The 15,201-nt window shown below is 43.4% G+C and overlaps 1 protein-coding gene across 5 annotated transcripts in view; it reads right to left on the bottom strand.

Annotated features, from left to right (window-relative positions):
• Nucleotides 1-15,201, bottom strand: part of SLC6A6 (solute carrier family 6 member 6) — a 118,866-nt gene that overhangs the window by 31,400 nt on the left and 72,265 nt on the right. For all 5 annotated transcript variants that reach the window (XM_035894808.1, XM_035894806.1, XM_035894807.1 and 2 more), the window contains 2 exons: nucleotides 2,901-3,140; nucleotides 2,158-2,292 (listed from right to left, as the gene is read on the bottom strand). In XM_035894808.1, the coding sequence (XP_035750701.1) occupies nucleotides 2,158-2,292; nucleotides 2,901-3,129 (364 nt within the window). In that variant the 5' untranslated portion in view covers nucleotides 3,130-3,140. The remainder of the gene's footprint in view (nucleotides 1-2,157; nucleotides 2,293-2,900; nucleotides 3,141-15,201) is intronic.

Here is a 15,201-nt window from a genome sequence, read left to right on the forward strand (position 1 = left end):
TGTTTTGTGGCCTTGTATCCCGCCCCACCACACCACTGTTGGAAGCTCAACTCAACTTGATCATACATAAGCATAGACCTGCCACCACCTCTGACTAGCATGGGCACTCAGGGTTGAGTTTCTGGCTGTGGTTTGCTGACTTCGGAGGGGAGGTCTGCGGGACGTCTACCGAATTAAACACTAACCTGGCTATTTCAGGTTTTATTAAAAGGAAACCAAGGCACCATGCTTTGCTTATTTGCGAGCTACACCATCTCACATCTTAGGTACCTACTTGGGCAACATCATTCTCACCAGACTGTGCCCCAAACCAGCTTCCTTGGAGGCAGCTCGGCTGGGCAGCCCCTGCACCACTCATACTTATTGACTGGCTCGGCTCAGCCTATGTGCAAAAAAAAAAGACAGTTCTTGAATGAGTTAAAAAGGAAAATTCCAAAGCTATCAGTGTTAAAGCTGCTGTTTCTGCCCCAATTTCGCTTGTGCAAAGGAAGCACGATATTTGTAGCTGTTATGGTTAATTAGATCAATGTTTAACTCCGCTATCAATATTTGACAATAAAAAATGTTCCCTGTTTGTTTTTATAAGCAGGGTCATGGGCAGATAAGGGCAAGTCCTACACAACTTCGGGAGGTGGCGGAATGCTGTTCCAGTGGAGGCTTAAATTAAATACACAACTGCTCTCCTGAGTCTGGTATCTCTCTCCTAGCTGGGCAGTTTAGGTCCACCAGCAGACGCCCACTATGTCTTAAGCCAGAAGCAATCACTATTTTTTTAAATACAAAATGGAAGGACTCTGAAAAGTCCTCTTTACTGAAAATCTTTTAGCTGCAAAAAGCTTACAAAGTTCGCCATTTAGGAATAACAGGGGAAAAAAGATATTTCCTTTAAAAACTTAGAGCAGTCTCTTACAAGAGGACAAAAAAGCCTAAGAGTTTCACTTTAAGATCACTCTGATGGCTACCCCAGCACCTGGGATACCTGCCTTCTATTTTATAGTTTCAAACCTTATTGCAACAAGAGTCTTTATCGCCAAAGATTAATTTTATGCCAGGTGAAAACAACCAGAGCAAGTGCTATTTACTCTGTACAGCTGCACTTCCTGCAGGATATACTGCCAGTCACATTATTAGAGCTACAATTTCTCTTTATGGATGCCTGGCAGATTCTTATTTAAACAAGGAACATTCCTTCCTTGTCCTCAAAAAAAAGAAAAAAAGGCTTCATAAAAGTGGGAGGAGGAGGAAGAAAATGGAGCCAAAGCAGCACAATTACATCAACTTCAGCAGTATTCTGAGTTATTAGGTGGGAGCGTGAGCCATGGAGAAAGCCCTCGCTTCTACCTGGGGTGATATAAGGGGAGAGAGATGCCCAGGAGAGTGACGGTGGCAGAGCTAGAGACAAGGCATCATGAAGCGCCAAAAAAAAATTTGAAGAGTGCCCCTCTCTTTAACGTCATTATTCCGAAGGATTCTGCCTGTGCTGTCTGGCTGTAAAGGGTAATCTATACATCAGACAGACATCCTTGGTAATTTTTCTAACCTGTCTTTCATTTTTCATTCTAGTTAGCTTCCATAGTGGCATTCGTATAGTTCCTGTGAGCAGTGAGTGATTCTTCATTCGCTGGCAAAGGCCCTCGAATAACACCGGGCCAACACGCCTGTTTGCCAGGACCCGCTCAGGTATGACAAAAGTCCTGTTCCTGAATCCTACCACAAAATGCTGTCCAGGTTTTGGCTGTATCACTAACAGAGGGATGACACCAATGATAACCTTCCACATGGCAGAGAGAGTTTCATTTCCAGACCAGAATAATATTCTGAAAATGTTTTCGCTAAGGCCATGCAAAAGGTCCTACTCTTCCAAACCAACACTTCCTCCGATACCTGTGAATAAAATGTGCAATTGCCTTTTTAAGGCATAATATGCAATTTTCTTCTTACTTATCAGCACTTCTGCCAGTTAACAAGATCATAGCATCAAAATCAATACCTTACTTTGTCCTTCAGACTCTCTGACTTCTACCTTTCCAGGAACTGATACCATACCCTCAATTACTATGGCAAATAGCTGAATTAATGGACATGAGGGGAACATTGTTGCTGCACATGGTTTATAGATGTGTCTTTAAGCAGTAAAGCACAACAAGACGTACTAACCAGTGAAAATAGGGCAGATCTTTTCCCAGCATGTAATTCCACCTTCAGAGGTATACTGTCCTAGCACCACCTCCAGGAAAAACACGGGAAGACCTCCCCCAAACAGGAAAATGAAATAAGGTATAAGAAATGCACCTGTTGAGAAAATATAGTAGGACAAAATCGAGGTGAAGTGAGTGACTTTACACAAGACAGATAGTCTAAAAAGTGTTAACAGACATACATAAACAAAGAAACATATTCAATACTTTAATACCAATATAGAATAATCTTCTGGAGTATTTTTGCTCATGTTCAAACTCTGTAAGCAGAATGGGTACATGAAGCTGTAAAGGGCATTTTCTTACCTTTTTAAAGTGAAAATCTGCAATAACAATGGGGTTAGGCACACAACAGTTTCACGTGGCTCAGACTGCTCTTATTCTGAAATCCACTGGTCTATATTAATAGCATGTCTTTTGGTTAAAACTCAGACTCAACTGTAGCAGAAGCAAAAGAGCAGAAAGGGTTCAGTAGTGTGAAATTTTAAATTGCTGTTGTTTTTCCCTAATTAATTTTTAACAAAACTATTAAGCAATAAAACAATCTCTCCCAAAGGCTGATGAAGCAGCCAGAAAACAGATTTTTCTTTTTAAAAGAAATCTGTGTGATTTTTCTTTTCAAAAACTGGATGAAGTCACTGAAAAACAGTAGGCATGAGGCAGCCAGATCGATTAATGAGAATGAAATAAAGGAATACTCACCTCCGCCATTTTTGTAGCAGAGATACGGAAACCGCCAGACATTGCCTAAACCAATAAATCCACCAGCCACGGAGAGGAAAAAGTCAATCTTGCTTGCCCACTTCTCCCGCTGGGGCGGCTTTCCTTCTGCCTCATCCTCAGGCCGTGTCCCCGGGCTCTTGCCGGGGGAGGGTTTGAGGATGTCCTTGTGGAAATCTTTCAAGCACTGAAGCTTTTCCTTTGTTGCCATATTTCTGCTTTCTACAAAAAATAATAATAATAAAAAAAAAATACCCTGGGTTTCTTAAGCAGTCTTTACTGGTAGAGCTCTCTACACTGCAAGAACTGTTCAGCCAAACTCAGTTCCGTAAAAAACAGTGCTATTTATCAAGCTGAGATACAAAAATGCATCCGGTGCTTCACTGCCCAAGAGAGACAAACCACCCCTGGCCTCTGTGGCCACCTCTTTGCAGCCAATGCAGTGTAGGGCCCAGCGAAGGTTTGGCACCACTGCCCACCTGCTGGCTGCAGACAAAAGGTGTACGAAGACTGCACGCAGCATCAGCAAATGGCGTAACTGAGCAAGCGCCTCATGCTGTTTTCATGCCCATAATAAGGTACAAATCACTGCATCTGATTCCTTCTCAAACATGTAAGTGAAATACAGCAGAACAGTAAATCTCACCTCCCCAGATAAAAGCCATTCCTCTATTTTGCAATAACCTGAACCATCCTGTATCGTTTATTGCCTGCAATTTCCTTCCCCTGAAGTATTATAAAGCTTTCAGAAAACTATACATTCATAAAAACTGGAATGGAAAGTCATTTGTTCTAATCAACCTGCAGGAGCTGAAGAAATCTGTTTAGTTTATTCCATTTTCATAACTGCACTGTTTTCCCTTGACATCAATAAAGGGACAAAAATAAACCTTTATATTCAATTACTGTCTCATACGCACCTATGCAATTGAACAGTTTGCCAAGAGTGATGGCTCCTTAGTTAATTAAAAAGTCAGTGGCATGAGTCACCTGATGCAAAACCCAAAGCATATTAAATAATAGCTGGTTTTATAATTTATATGTATAATTTATGATGTTCAAAAAAATCACAGACTGTGTAAAAATAACAGAAATAATTACTCTAACAAATGCCTTTTTATTCAGGATTTCCTAATGAAAACAATTTAGGAATAACTTGTAGCTTTTATGTTAACTCAGATCTCAGGCATATGAGGCCAAGTCATTCCCCACATAACTCAAGTGACTGCAGCTGGATCTGACCAGTTATTTTTGCATAGTGTTTTGATACTGAAAAGCACGTGAAATTTTCACCAGAACCAGGCAAACCAGCAAGTTTATTCCAGATCACAACCATTCCCTGCTTGTACATGTCATTACGGGTGCACAGTCATAAAAAAATCATGCTACAGATTATCCCATTTGATAGCTGCAAGCCTCCCTTGTACCTGCTTGCTGGTTTTGATCTCTAACCTGATTTAGCTTGTGGCAGTGACCTGAAACACGCGTTGACATTAGCTCTGCAGGAAGTTTTTAATCCGAACATGATTTTGAGATAGATATGCATCACTGTACCCGTAAATCTTTCCATCCACTACGGAAAGTTTCAGAAGGCTAACATTTCTGCAAACCACAGCAGCTTGATATTCGCCCCAGTGACATATTGGTGGCCTTTGCAATGCAGTTATTGCGACAGCAGTTGCCTATCAGGCCATGATCTAAAAAGGGACTTTAATCTTCCCAATGCTAATCATTATAACTTTGTACTGTTTTTTAAAGAAGGCCACTGGAGAGTGCACAGAGGAGGTATGAGCAACTGCAATACCTTCTTGTCAACAGCAGAGAGAGCTCATGGAAGGAGAAAGTTAATCACAGGGTGATGGATCATCACCACCCACTGTAGGGGGTATGAGGGCAGGACACATATTCCTCTACAGTATCTCCTACTGGTTGCTGTTAGGGACCTGATATGAGATAAAGTAGTGTACTAACTGAATAAAAATGGTAGGGCCAGCTCTATGCCAGCCTTCAGGTACCTAGTTGCTTCAGGGGATTAATTCACAACAGCTAACTCACGTTCGAGTATCATGCATGGACGTTAATGGAGGTGCCTCCAAGAGGGATTGAGAGTAGCCTTAACCTCCGTGGGACATCCACATCTCACTCCAAGCCCCAAACAGGTACCACCCTGCATCATCCCCTGGAGTCCTCTCTTGGGGGAGACAAAAAAAAAAAGTAGGTGCAACTGCTTTTCTTCAGAGGTACCTATGAGGTGGCTGATGTCCTACTCCCACTGCAACAGCAACCGGGCATGGAGAAAGCCCAATTTCACCTTCTTTTGCTATTTGTACTGCTTGAATCCCTATCTTTCATCTTGCAGGAGAATGTCATAACCATCAGGCAACAGGCTATTCTGGGCTGAGGAATGGAGGGCATTCGGACTGTCTCTCACGGAAGCTGTTCTTCACAGGGGTTACTGAAATACTCACCAGTGGAGGGAGAAAGGGTGCAAAAGAGAGAGCAACTCACACCTAGTGTTTAGGGTATGCTCTTATTGTTCTGACAATTTTTTGGTGAACTGCTGGGACAGCCATAAACCTGTTTATCAGGGCACAGAGATATACACATTTATAGATCCTTGAGGGATTAAGGTTTGAAATAGGAGCTTAACTGCTCCCCACAGGGACTGATACTGGAAATACCCCGAAACAGAACACTGAGCACGCGGGGAACGTTTACGTAAAAAAAATGCGGGGACCTACAGATATTAGCCACCTCTGAAATGAAAAGCTCTTCCAGGACTGCAATTTTTTTGCAATCTACTTTTATCTTGCAACAGAGTTCTTTATTTTTCTGCCAGCTCTAATCTTCTTGCCTGCGGATTTACGTTGACCCAGGTGTTACTCAGTTCTACCCAGAATTTGCAAGCCCAACAAACTGATTGCATTCTGTAAACCCTACCCCTGCCTGGGACAAGGTGATCGCCCTGTGGTTTGTCCTAATTACCCGCACACAAAGTGTGAGACGGTGCCTTTTCAGACTCCGTAAGTGCATTTTAAAAAGGGATTTCCAATTTGTCTTACGACACCCCACATCAATGGCTACGCTTGAAATCCTAATTACTGAATGTAAATTTTGTTCCAGCCTTATCTGGAGTGTGGAGGTGGATGGTGATCTTTCTCTTAGGCCGCAAATGACAAATCCTCAACGTCACACTTGCTTTTGGGGTGGCCGTTCTGCCGCACGGGTGCCCAGAGATGGGCCACCGTTGTAAGTCACCAGCTCTTGCTAGCGGAGCACAGTACTGTACCTATCCAACGCTTGCACAAAATTAGTAACAGCGCAGTTTTACTGCGTATCTCTTATCTAGTCTTGCTAAAATCCTGATTGTGTTCCGAGGGCCAGCAGCTGTGGCTGGCAGGCACGTACCGTCGACCAATACCATAGGAATTCACGCTAAGCGGCCACCTGGGACTGCGGTCCCAGCCCATGTCACGTTCAAGGGATGTCAAATTTATCCCCCTTTGCTGCCAACCATTGGTGTCCACCCAGTCATTCCCAATTACAGGAACTGTCTACAAAGGCTGCAAGGGTGGGGGGTACGGGCGATTCTCCTTGGAGAAGAAAAGCCAAGAAAATCAAGTTTGTTTAGTGAAAGGCATTGTCTTTTTCCTTAATGGGGTTGGAGTTTCATTTCCTTTAGTTATGTCCCACTGGGTGAGGTTAAAATGGCTCTTAAGGGAAATAGTCTGACAGAGATGCTGAAACAATATGTTGTCACCGCCCAGGTCAGAACCAGAGAATAATAGGTTATTTTTACTGTATCACTTAGTGGGGATGGTATCCGAGATCTAAGTCCATCTGATTCCCCCAAGGAAATATATTGTAAGAAAATGCTCTTACAACCGCATAGTCCAAAAGGAGTGATCCAAGCCTGAGACACATGTCTGCCTCCTCGAGACACCCGTCTGCCTTCCAGGAGCCACATCTGTCTGCGAGAGTACCCCCTCCAGGAAGCTTTGGATGGCCCCAGGAAGCTCTGGCTTCATCTGACGAACTTGATATGGATAAATACAAAGCAGCAGAGAAGCCTCCCGTTCACAGTGTGCTCCTAGGCTGAGTCCAGCCAAACTGCTGCAGCCTGACCCAAAAGCAAAGGGAGAAAGGATCCAGACTGGGCTAGGCCCAGGATCTGCTCTCATGTACACTGGTACAAACCTTAATTAACTGAGAATGAAGTTATCGACTGTCAAATTGAAGCTGGTAAAACGTGGAAAAAATAGAACGAGAGAGCAAGTGTGGGCTCTTTGCAATCCTCAAGCATCCGCTCCCCGGTGCAGCCAGGAGCATCTCAAGAGTTCCTCTCCTTCTGCAGGAGACTCACGCATCTGTCCCCTGCGCCTGGTGCACAAATTCCCTCATTTGAAATAGCCCCTGAGATAACCCAAACTCTCTGCTGCCTTCCACAACTGATTCATCTTTGGTGCACAGCTGAAAATATCAGATTAGCCATAAGCAGAGAGCTTTCACAGTCAACCTGGCTTGGGCTGTCTACTGTGCTACAGTTATTGTATCTTTGCATGTACAGCCTGCGCCTCAGATAACCCATACCCTTTAAAAAATAATGGCATTGAAATGTAATCCTTCATAACATGCAAAAAATGAGGGGTAGGGGAAGGGGAAGGCACCAGGCAGAGGGATCAGATGATGAGAGATGCAGATGGGGGAAGGCCACCAGCGTGGACAGGACCTGCTAGTTGTGAGAACAGACACAACTCACATTACTGCTTGAACCACTGACTTTTTTGGACAGACAACCCATGGATTACACATCTGAAAACACACTGTCCAATTTCTGCTTTGGGATTACACTAATGATCCACTCCAAGCTTCTTACAGCCAGAGACAGGCCACCAAAGCAGGGTAACACCTTCCAGGAGGAACCTTGAGGACAAGTTCATCGTGGATGCTACCTCACTTAATAATCTTTAAAAATCAAGTCTTCAAAACAATGTTTTTTTAAATGCTGATGGAAACATGAAAATCAAAGTCTGCCTGTACACACAGATAGGCACTTGTAAATATTTAGGCATGCTGAAATGCATGCCCTGTCTTGCATCTGAAGATCAGAAACCACAGCAAAGGAGCTACTTCTTTTTTGGTCAATGCATATAAACTTTGAATAGGGATTCAATACACTGAACTGGCGACTTGAATTGTAACTGAACATTTGGTTTCCAGCTCCGTCTTCCGTTAGAGAACTAAAGTAAAGTACATAGTCAGATTGTCTCTGACCTTGATGGGAATGCTGCCTGAGGAATGGCTGTACGGCTGTACTGCTGATTTTATGGACTATTTTTGCAGCATGATGTGTACCAGCAGTACACTTTTGCTTTCAAGGACCCTTTTCTACTAAGTTCAGCCTGTGCAGACTTTATGTCTTGAGCTTCTCAGTGCTCTCTCCTCCTCTGCTGTCTCAATGGCTTTTGAAAGACATCTGTTTATCACATTATAATTATTTTTTCTAACCCTACTTAAGCTCACTGCCTCTTTAGACATTACCATCGCTCTTATTTTTCTGCCATTTTTTTCTTTTGTAGCTTGGCAATCTCAGTCAACCTCCCTTAAAAAACCTGAGCTTTCCTAGATCTGCCAATCTATTTGTGGGTTTGTTCTTTTTTTAAAAATTATTATTATTTTATATTCGTATTCATTAATATTTCAAAATTAGCTGCCCTGATTGCTGGATCAGAGCTGCTCTTCAAATAAGCAGCTTCTACTCTCATTGAGAGCAATGGAAAAGCTGCTATTGATTTCAACAGTAGTAGGATCAGGTCCCGAATAAAACTGCATTTATTACGTTTGGCTCACTTCCTAGGATTACTTGGAACTTTGAAAGCTGTAATTCTTGATGTTGACAGCTTTCCCTCCCTCCTGGAGCAGTGTGGTTAAGCCGATCAATACATGATTAAAATAAACAGCCCCTTGATCAAACTTATAGCTTTAGTGCAAGTCTTTCTGATCTGCAGAAGAAAAAGCCTTTATGTTTGGCAGCCCTCGAGGCCACACCAGTATCCAAAGAGCACCTGACTCCATTTATCGTCCTTAACTCATATCCAAGTTCTTTCTGCTTCACTGAACAAGATACCTACGTTTTCTGAAAAATAATACCGCTCCCTTTATTGCACGCATTGCCTCGCTTCTTAAAAATGCCTCTAAAAATTCCCTGAACTACATCTCAGTGTTCTCTTTGTCCTTAATAGACTCCTCTTTCTGATTACATTTCCCTGGGTATGGGTAGTTAGTTAAACATCTATCCACTTGTCCTTTCTTCTTTCTCAGTTTTCCCTCCAACTTACACCATCTCCGTTCTCACTTCTTCATTTCCTTTTCTTTTACTAATATGCTTTTTTTAGTCTTCTACGATCGACTGGAAAATCTGCTACTGAAAATTTTCTAGGAGCAAAATGCACTCCTTCATAAAGCTGAAGTCTATTCTGAAAGGAAAGCCCAGGGCTTAATGCAATTTCTTTTTCATCAGCTGTCGTCTGGACAAAAGGTATCTTTTTTCCCCCCACATGCTTTTTTCTCGCTGGTGTTTCCATTCATGCTCTTCAAATGCTTCAAATAGGTACTGCTGTTATAAAATCCTGCATCTTTGCTCAGATTTCAGCAACAGAAAATCTGCAGCCACGTAATACTCTAGATGCTCATTTTGTTCTACTTATTTCTGTGAAAACGAAGCAGTTACAACTAAATCCAGAATGGGAGGAAATTAAAAACTCCCTTCCCGTTGTGTGGGGTGAAAAGGAGGAGAAAGAATATCCACAAATTCCAATAGGTTTCAGAGGGAACATGACCCTGACCCTAAGCAGAGGGGCTGAAGCGAAGATGATGCTTCTCAGCCTCACGAGGATGGAGCCCCATCCCCCAGGAAGATGGCCCAGGGCAGCCCCAGCCTCTGCAGGGGTCAGCGGGGAAGAACATGGGATGCAGCAAAGCAGAGGACTGGCACACTGTGTCACACTGGTTACGACTCCATCCTACTGACATCCTCTGTGGGTATAGTGTCTCCTGTATCCCAGTGAGAAACGAAGTGTCCTGCACTGGAGAGCCATGGTCCTCCTGCTCTGTCCCCTCCTCAAAGATGAAAGCCCAAGGGTGACTCTTGCAAAGAGGACCACAGGGAAGGACAGCATGAAAACAACGGTTGGTGGAGGCAGGGAGAATGAAGGGAAACTGTTCATCCCTTGTACACAGTACTGGTAATTACGTGCAGGAGAACATCCAGTTAACACTTGGTTTTGTCCACGTGAAGCCAACTGCTGACCTAATTTAATGCCTCTGGGTGTGCCAGCTAACAGCCTCCTGACTGTCAAATAGGCTGGGAGAAGCACCAGCTCCCTACTGCTTTCCCTGCATACTCCCTTCCACCGTCCCAGCTCTCCTACTGGGAAAGCAAAAAACCCCAATATTTCACTGGGTGACACCACCTCTCAAGGCCCTCATCCTTAAGAGAGGGCCCTTAACAAAATGCAGGAGCATATCCAAGTGGCGTGGCAAGGTGATGGCTTTCCGAGCGAGATGGGCATTGCCAAAGAAGATTCAACAAGCTGTGCACATCCTCGACTCCTCAACCACCGTGTATCCTGCAGTTACACAACTTTTGACTAAAGGAACAAGCATTTCCATATTTTGTTTTTGATTCTGAAGGTCTGCTGTTGAGTGGATTACAATTCTTCAGTAAGTCTTGATGTCAATTAAATTACTTCTACTGCCACAAATAAACCACATCAAAATCTGTAAGTAATGCCCCCCATCCTGCTATAAAAAAGCAAAAACCTTAAAGCCCACAAAGCTTATGAACTTGAATCATCAGTGGTGCGCACTGTACCTATTGAATTTTTTGCATGGGATTAATAACGTATTGATCCTATGTGACACGTCTGCAAGGCACTTACAGCGCATGTTGGTGTCAGACAGCAATCTCCGTGCTACAATAACTGAGCAGTGCCCCAGTGTGGGGAAGAGAAACAATAAAGTAGCCATTTAATGAAGCAAATATGGAATAAAATGTATGAATTCATTATTTTAAAGTGATTTTTTCTTGGGGATAAATCATTCCACCCTCACCTGTTTTTTCAACTAATTCTAAATTTAGCCTTACATTTACTGAGTTTACCAATGCTAGTGTTCAGGGCTCTCTCTTAATCAAAGATTACTGTAGTTTTTCAGTATGTTTTCCAACGAGGTAAAACCCAGATATAGGTATAAGATGACATGTTTCTGGAAAAACAAGTGGAATTTGCCATACCCACTAACGGCTTTGATCAGCTTTGTAACCAGGCTGCTGCCATACCTGCCTAGACCACCTCCACACGAAGCCGGAGTTGCGTTTTTATTGCTTCTATCCATTCATCTTCATTTAAACAATAACCGAGGACAGATTTCTATCCCACCCATGGCAGCTGTTTAAACATTCATACAGTCCCTTATTACCACAAATCTAGATCCCAACACCATCGGCGGAGGAGAACTATCCCGTTTCTTCTTCTCTGTTCCTGTGCCCCATCAGCATAACACCTGATTATTTTTTTTTCTAGCATATGTTAATGGAAGGAAGAGTTGTGCAACACAGCACCATGGGTGGAACACAGCCAGCCAACTTCTACCAGGAAAACAGCGACTGCACGCACGCGATCAGCGTTAGCCCCATTACAGGGCTATGAAGTCTGAGAAGGTTACGAAGCCCTGAGGACAGAGCCATGAGCTCTAAAACTTAAGAGTAAGCCACTTTTGATTTCAGTCTTCACTTCTCCTTCATGCTGACAGTAATTATCAGCAAAAATATGAATCAGTGATGGAAATGAGCTGTAGGCTTTCAAGACGTGGAGCTAAGGTGGAGCAACGGCCCTTGCTGCTGCACCATGGTGCTTGGGTGACCACAGCGCTCGGCCAGGGCCCCACTGCCCACAGGCCTTCAGCCACCAGAGATCTCCTAAGCAGCCTGAGGTTTAATTTACTGTTGTTGTTTTCTTCCCTTCAAGAAAAAAAAAAAATGGAACAGAAACTTTAAGCACATGAAGTTTCACACAGGAAATAAAATCGAAACTACTGATAGGGCAAAGCAAAACAGCGCGGGGGGGTTCTGCAGAGGGTATGCTAAAAGAAGAAGTGGCGAAGTTGATGAACAAGCTCACAGAGAGCACAACTTTGCAAAACAGGTCGGTGAACTGTAGACTTTCACACACACACAAAGAAAAGCAAAGCTGTGTAGACACTATGGTATTTATTTGCTCTCATGCAGCTGGTGCCAGGTGCTGCCTTGCACGGCTGGACACTGGCATTTTTTGTTTAATCCCAGAACAGCCTTGGCTCGGTCTCCAGCTGCAGCTCTGTCCCCTGAGCTCCCATGGCTGGCCAGAGCCACTCACTGTGCTCCTGGGGGGCATTTCAGAATGCCATGTCCTACAGGCCTCTCAAGAGGCATCATTCGATCAAAAAGACAAGTTTTTGATCACTATCCATCTGTTTTGAAGGGCTGAGTTGGAAGTAAAACTTCTGGTACTGACCACTAAATCAACATGTTTTAAAAGATCACATGACTGAGGCTGATTCCCAGTCAAGAGGTGTATTTTCAGTTCACTTTCGCCACGGACCTCTGACATCAGCTCTCCTATACGGAGAGCTGCGCTCATTTTTATGTCAAGAGATATGAAAACCAAATAGCGCCAGCACAAATACTTCACTTCTCCAAGGAAACTACCACGCAAACCACTTCTGCATACCACGTTCTGCAAAGTGCAGAGCACACCCCAAGCACAAACAAAACTGACCCCATACACTCCTTGGACTAAAGCCCCACCGAATTCACTCTGGAATTGCGGCCTCCAAAGGAAATTTTGTAAGAGCGAGGCTGACTCCAATACACGAAACAGTGATCTGCAGTCCCATCTTTGCACCAGTGTCAGTCCCGCAGGTGACAGGCACTTGCTTTTCTGTGGGCTTGGATGGGTAGGCATCCCCAAATACAGCATGACAATATATGAGCAGCCCGAGTATTTTTCTCCATCTCTTATCTTTTCAAACAAACACCAGCTGATGGTTTTCACTGCAGGTTGTTTTTATAGTCCTACCTTAACTACTGTAAACTTAACCTACTACTGTTGACCAGTTCAGAGACGCAGTTCGTAAAGCTGAACAGTCGAGGACCTTCCTTAGTGCGATTTCATCTCGGCGAACATGCTTACACTAGATACCAATGTGGCACATTAACCTTTAATATCCAAAGCTGTTTTCATCACGACTACAATTGTTTTGCATGATTTGTGTGTGTGTGTGTGTGTGTGTGTGCAAAAGCTAATTACAGACAGGTGGGAAACTGTTTGCAGTTCCACCATAAATGATGGGTACGTGACAAACAGCTGAGACAGCCATAAAAACAACTCCGTCAGTAAACTAATGGTAGAAAGCAAGAAAACTTCCTTTGGTTTACATTTCTGGATCTCTGTAAGGAAGTGACACAGGTACAAGAGCGACGTGAACTTCTGATAGTTTTGCAGAAGCAGAAACCTAGGTGATTCGAAGTCAGATGCATTGCTTTAAGTTCCTCATGTGAATATTATCTGTCTATTAAATTTGACTTGTAATCTACAGCTTGGGTACTGCAGGAGGAGTGGAAGAGAAGAGACCTTCAACCCTGCTAAGCAACAGTATCTCCTGTTCCTATATTCTCTCCGCAGGGCACACCACCTTGTTCACATTTGAAAGAGCAAGCCCCTACATTATTTAAGGACGATCTGTATGAGGAGAGAGAATCAATGTGGTTACAGAAGAGGGAGAGCAGCAATCACTAGAAAAAGTATATGAGAGCAAGCCTGTCCTGTTAAATCTGGATTTTAGAATCCTGCCTTGTGTAGAAAGGGACAAAAAAAGGCTTTTGGTTGCTCATATTTAGTCTTTCCTCAGTCCACTACTGTAGCCCGATTTGTAGACGTTACTTTTGACAGAGCCTGACGGGAAATGAAGTGTTTGCATAAGAGAGATACTTCTTGCTGATAAATATGAGAGATGGAGAAAAATCACCTTACCTTGGCAGACTTGAAAGAGCAACCCCATAAAACTATTCCTGTATTTCTTTTTCCTATAAATTGGGAGTGTCTTTTTTTTTTTTTTTTCTTTCTCTACAATAGCTAGATCATCGTTGAAAATTCCCTAGACTGATACGGTGAATCAGAGTGCGGTTTTGCTTTCTTTCAGCACAATTAAAATAACGTTGTTCTGACAAAGGGCGGTTTTTGGCTAGCATACGGGCCAACCCGTGAAAATTGGCTACCCCACAGAGCTCGCAGATGCCCCTCCGCACGTCCGGAGCTCTTTGGCAGAGAGCTGCAGGGCTGGGGAGGCGTTTGGCCAAGGAGCAGATGCTCTGTGCAGCATTAACTCCCTCACGTGGTTACAGCCGCATGAGGAAACCAGCACGTAACAGCAGAGCGGGGGCAGTTGGTGACTTGCTAAATCCTAAATACCCCAAAGCTCTCTTCAAGGCTGATTGATAGAGGATGGGATTTGTAACCGAAAGGGAAAAAAAGGTGATCTTTACTTTTTAAATACTTATCATCCTGATATAATTATGCATCAAACTCTTCAACTGATAACTTCAGTTGGCACTTAATGAAGTTTTGAGGAGATCTCAAGCGAAATCCTGGTAAAAATTCCAAGTAATTTCAGAGATACCCACATTTCACCTACTAATCTCATCTGAGGTTACCATTTCCATCTTAATTTCAATCCCACACGAGAAAACCCACTGTATCTTCATTGACCTTCAGGAGGCCGCCCCTGTTCTGCGCTGGTATGAATGAGAGTGACTCCAACGGGGAGTGAGGAGTTAATGACACACAGAGCAGAATGGCTGAATCAGAACGGGAACTGGGTATTAAACAGAACCATAGAATAATTTAGGTTAGAAGGAACTTCTGGAGGTCACGTAGCCCAGCCACTTGCTCAAGGAAGGGCCAACATCAAAATCAGACTGGGTTGCTGATGGCCTTATCTGGTCAAGCTCTGAAAACCTCCAAGAGTGGACATTGTACAATCTCTGAGCAACCCATCCTAGTGCTTCACTCCTCTCAAAGTGAACAATTTTTCCTTAAAACCAATCTGAATTTCCCTATCAGACAAAGAAAGAAGATGAGGAGGAAAAGGGAGAAGAGGATTAACACAAAATGACAAGACAATACTGAATGGAAGGCTCAATCTTCATATTCTGATACAAAAATAAAAGCAGTTGGAAAGAAAAAGA

This window comes from Egretta garzetta, unplaced genomic scaffold (genome assembly GCF_000687185.1).
Source record: "Egretta garzetta isolate BGI_Z169 unplaced genomic scaffold, ASM68718v1 scaffold215, whole genome shotgun sequence".
NCBI lineage: Eukaryota > Metazoa > Chordata > Aves > Pelecaniformes > Ardeidae > Egretta > Egretta garzetta.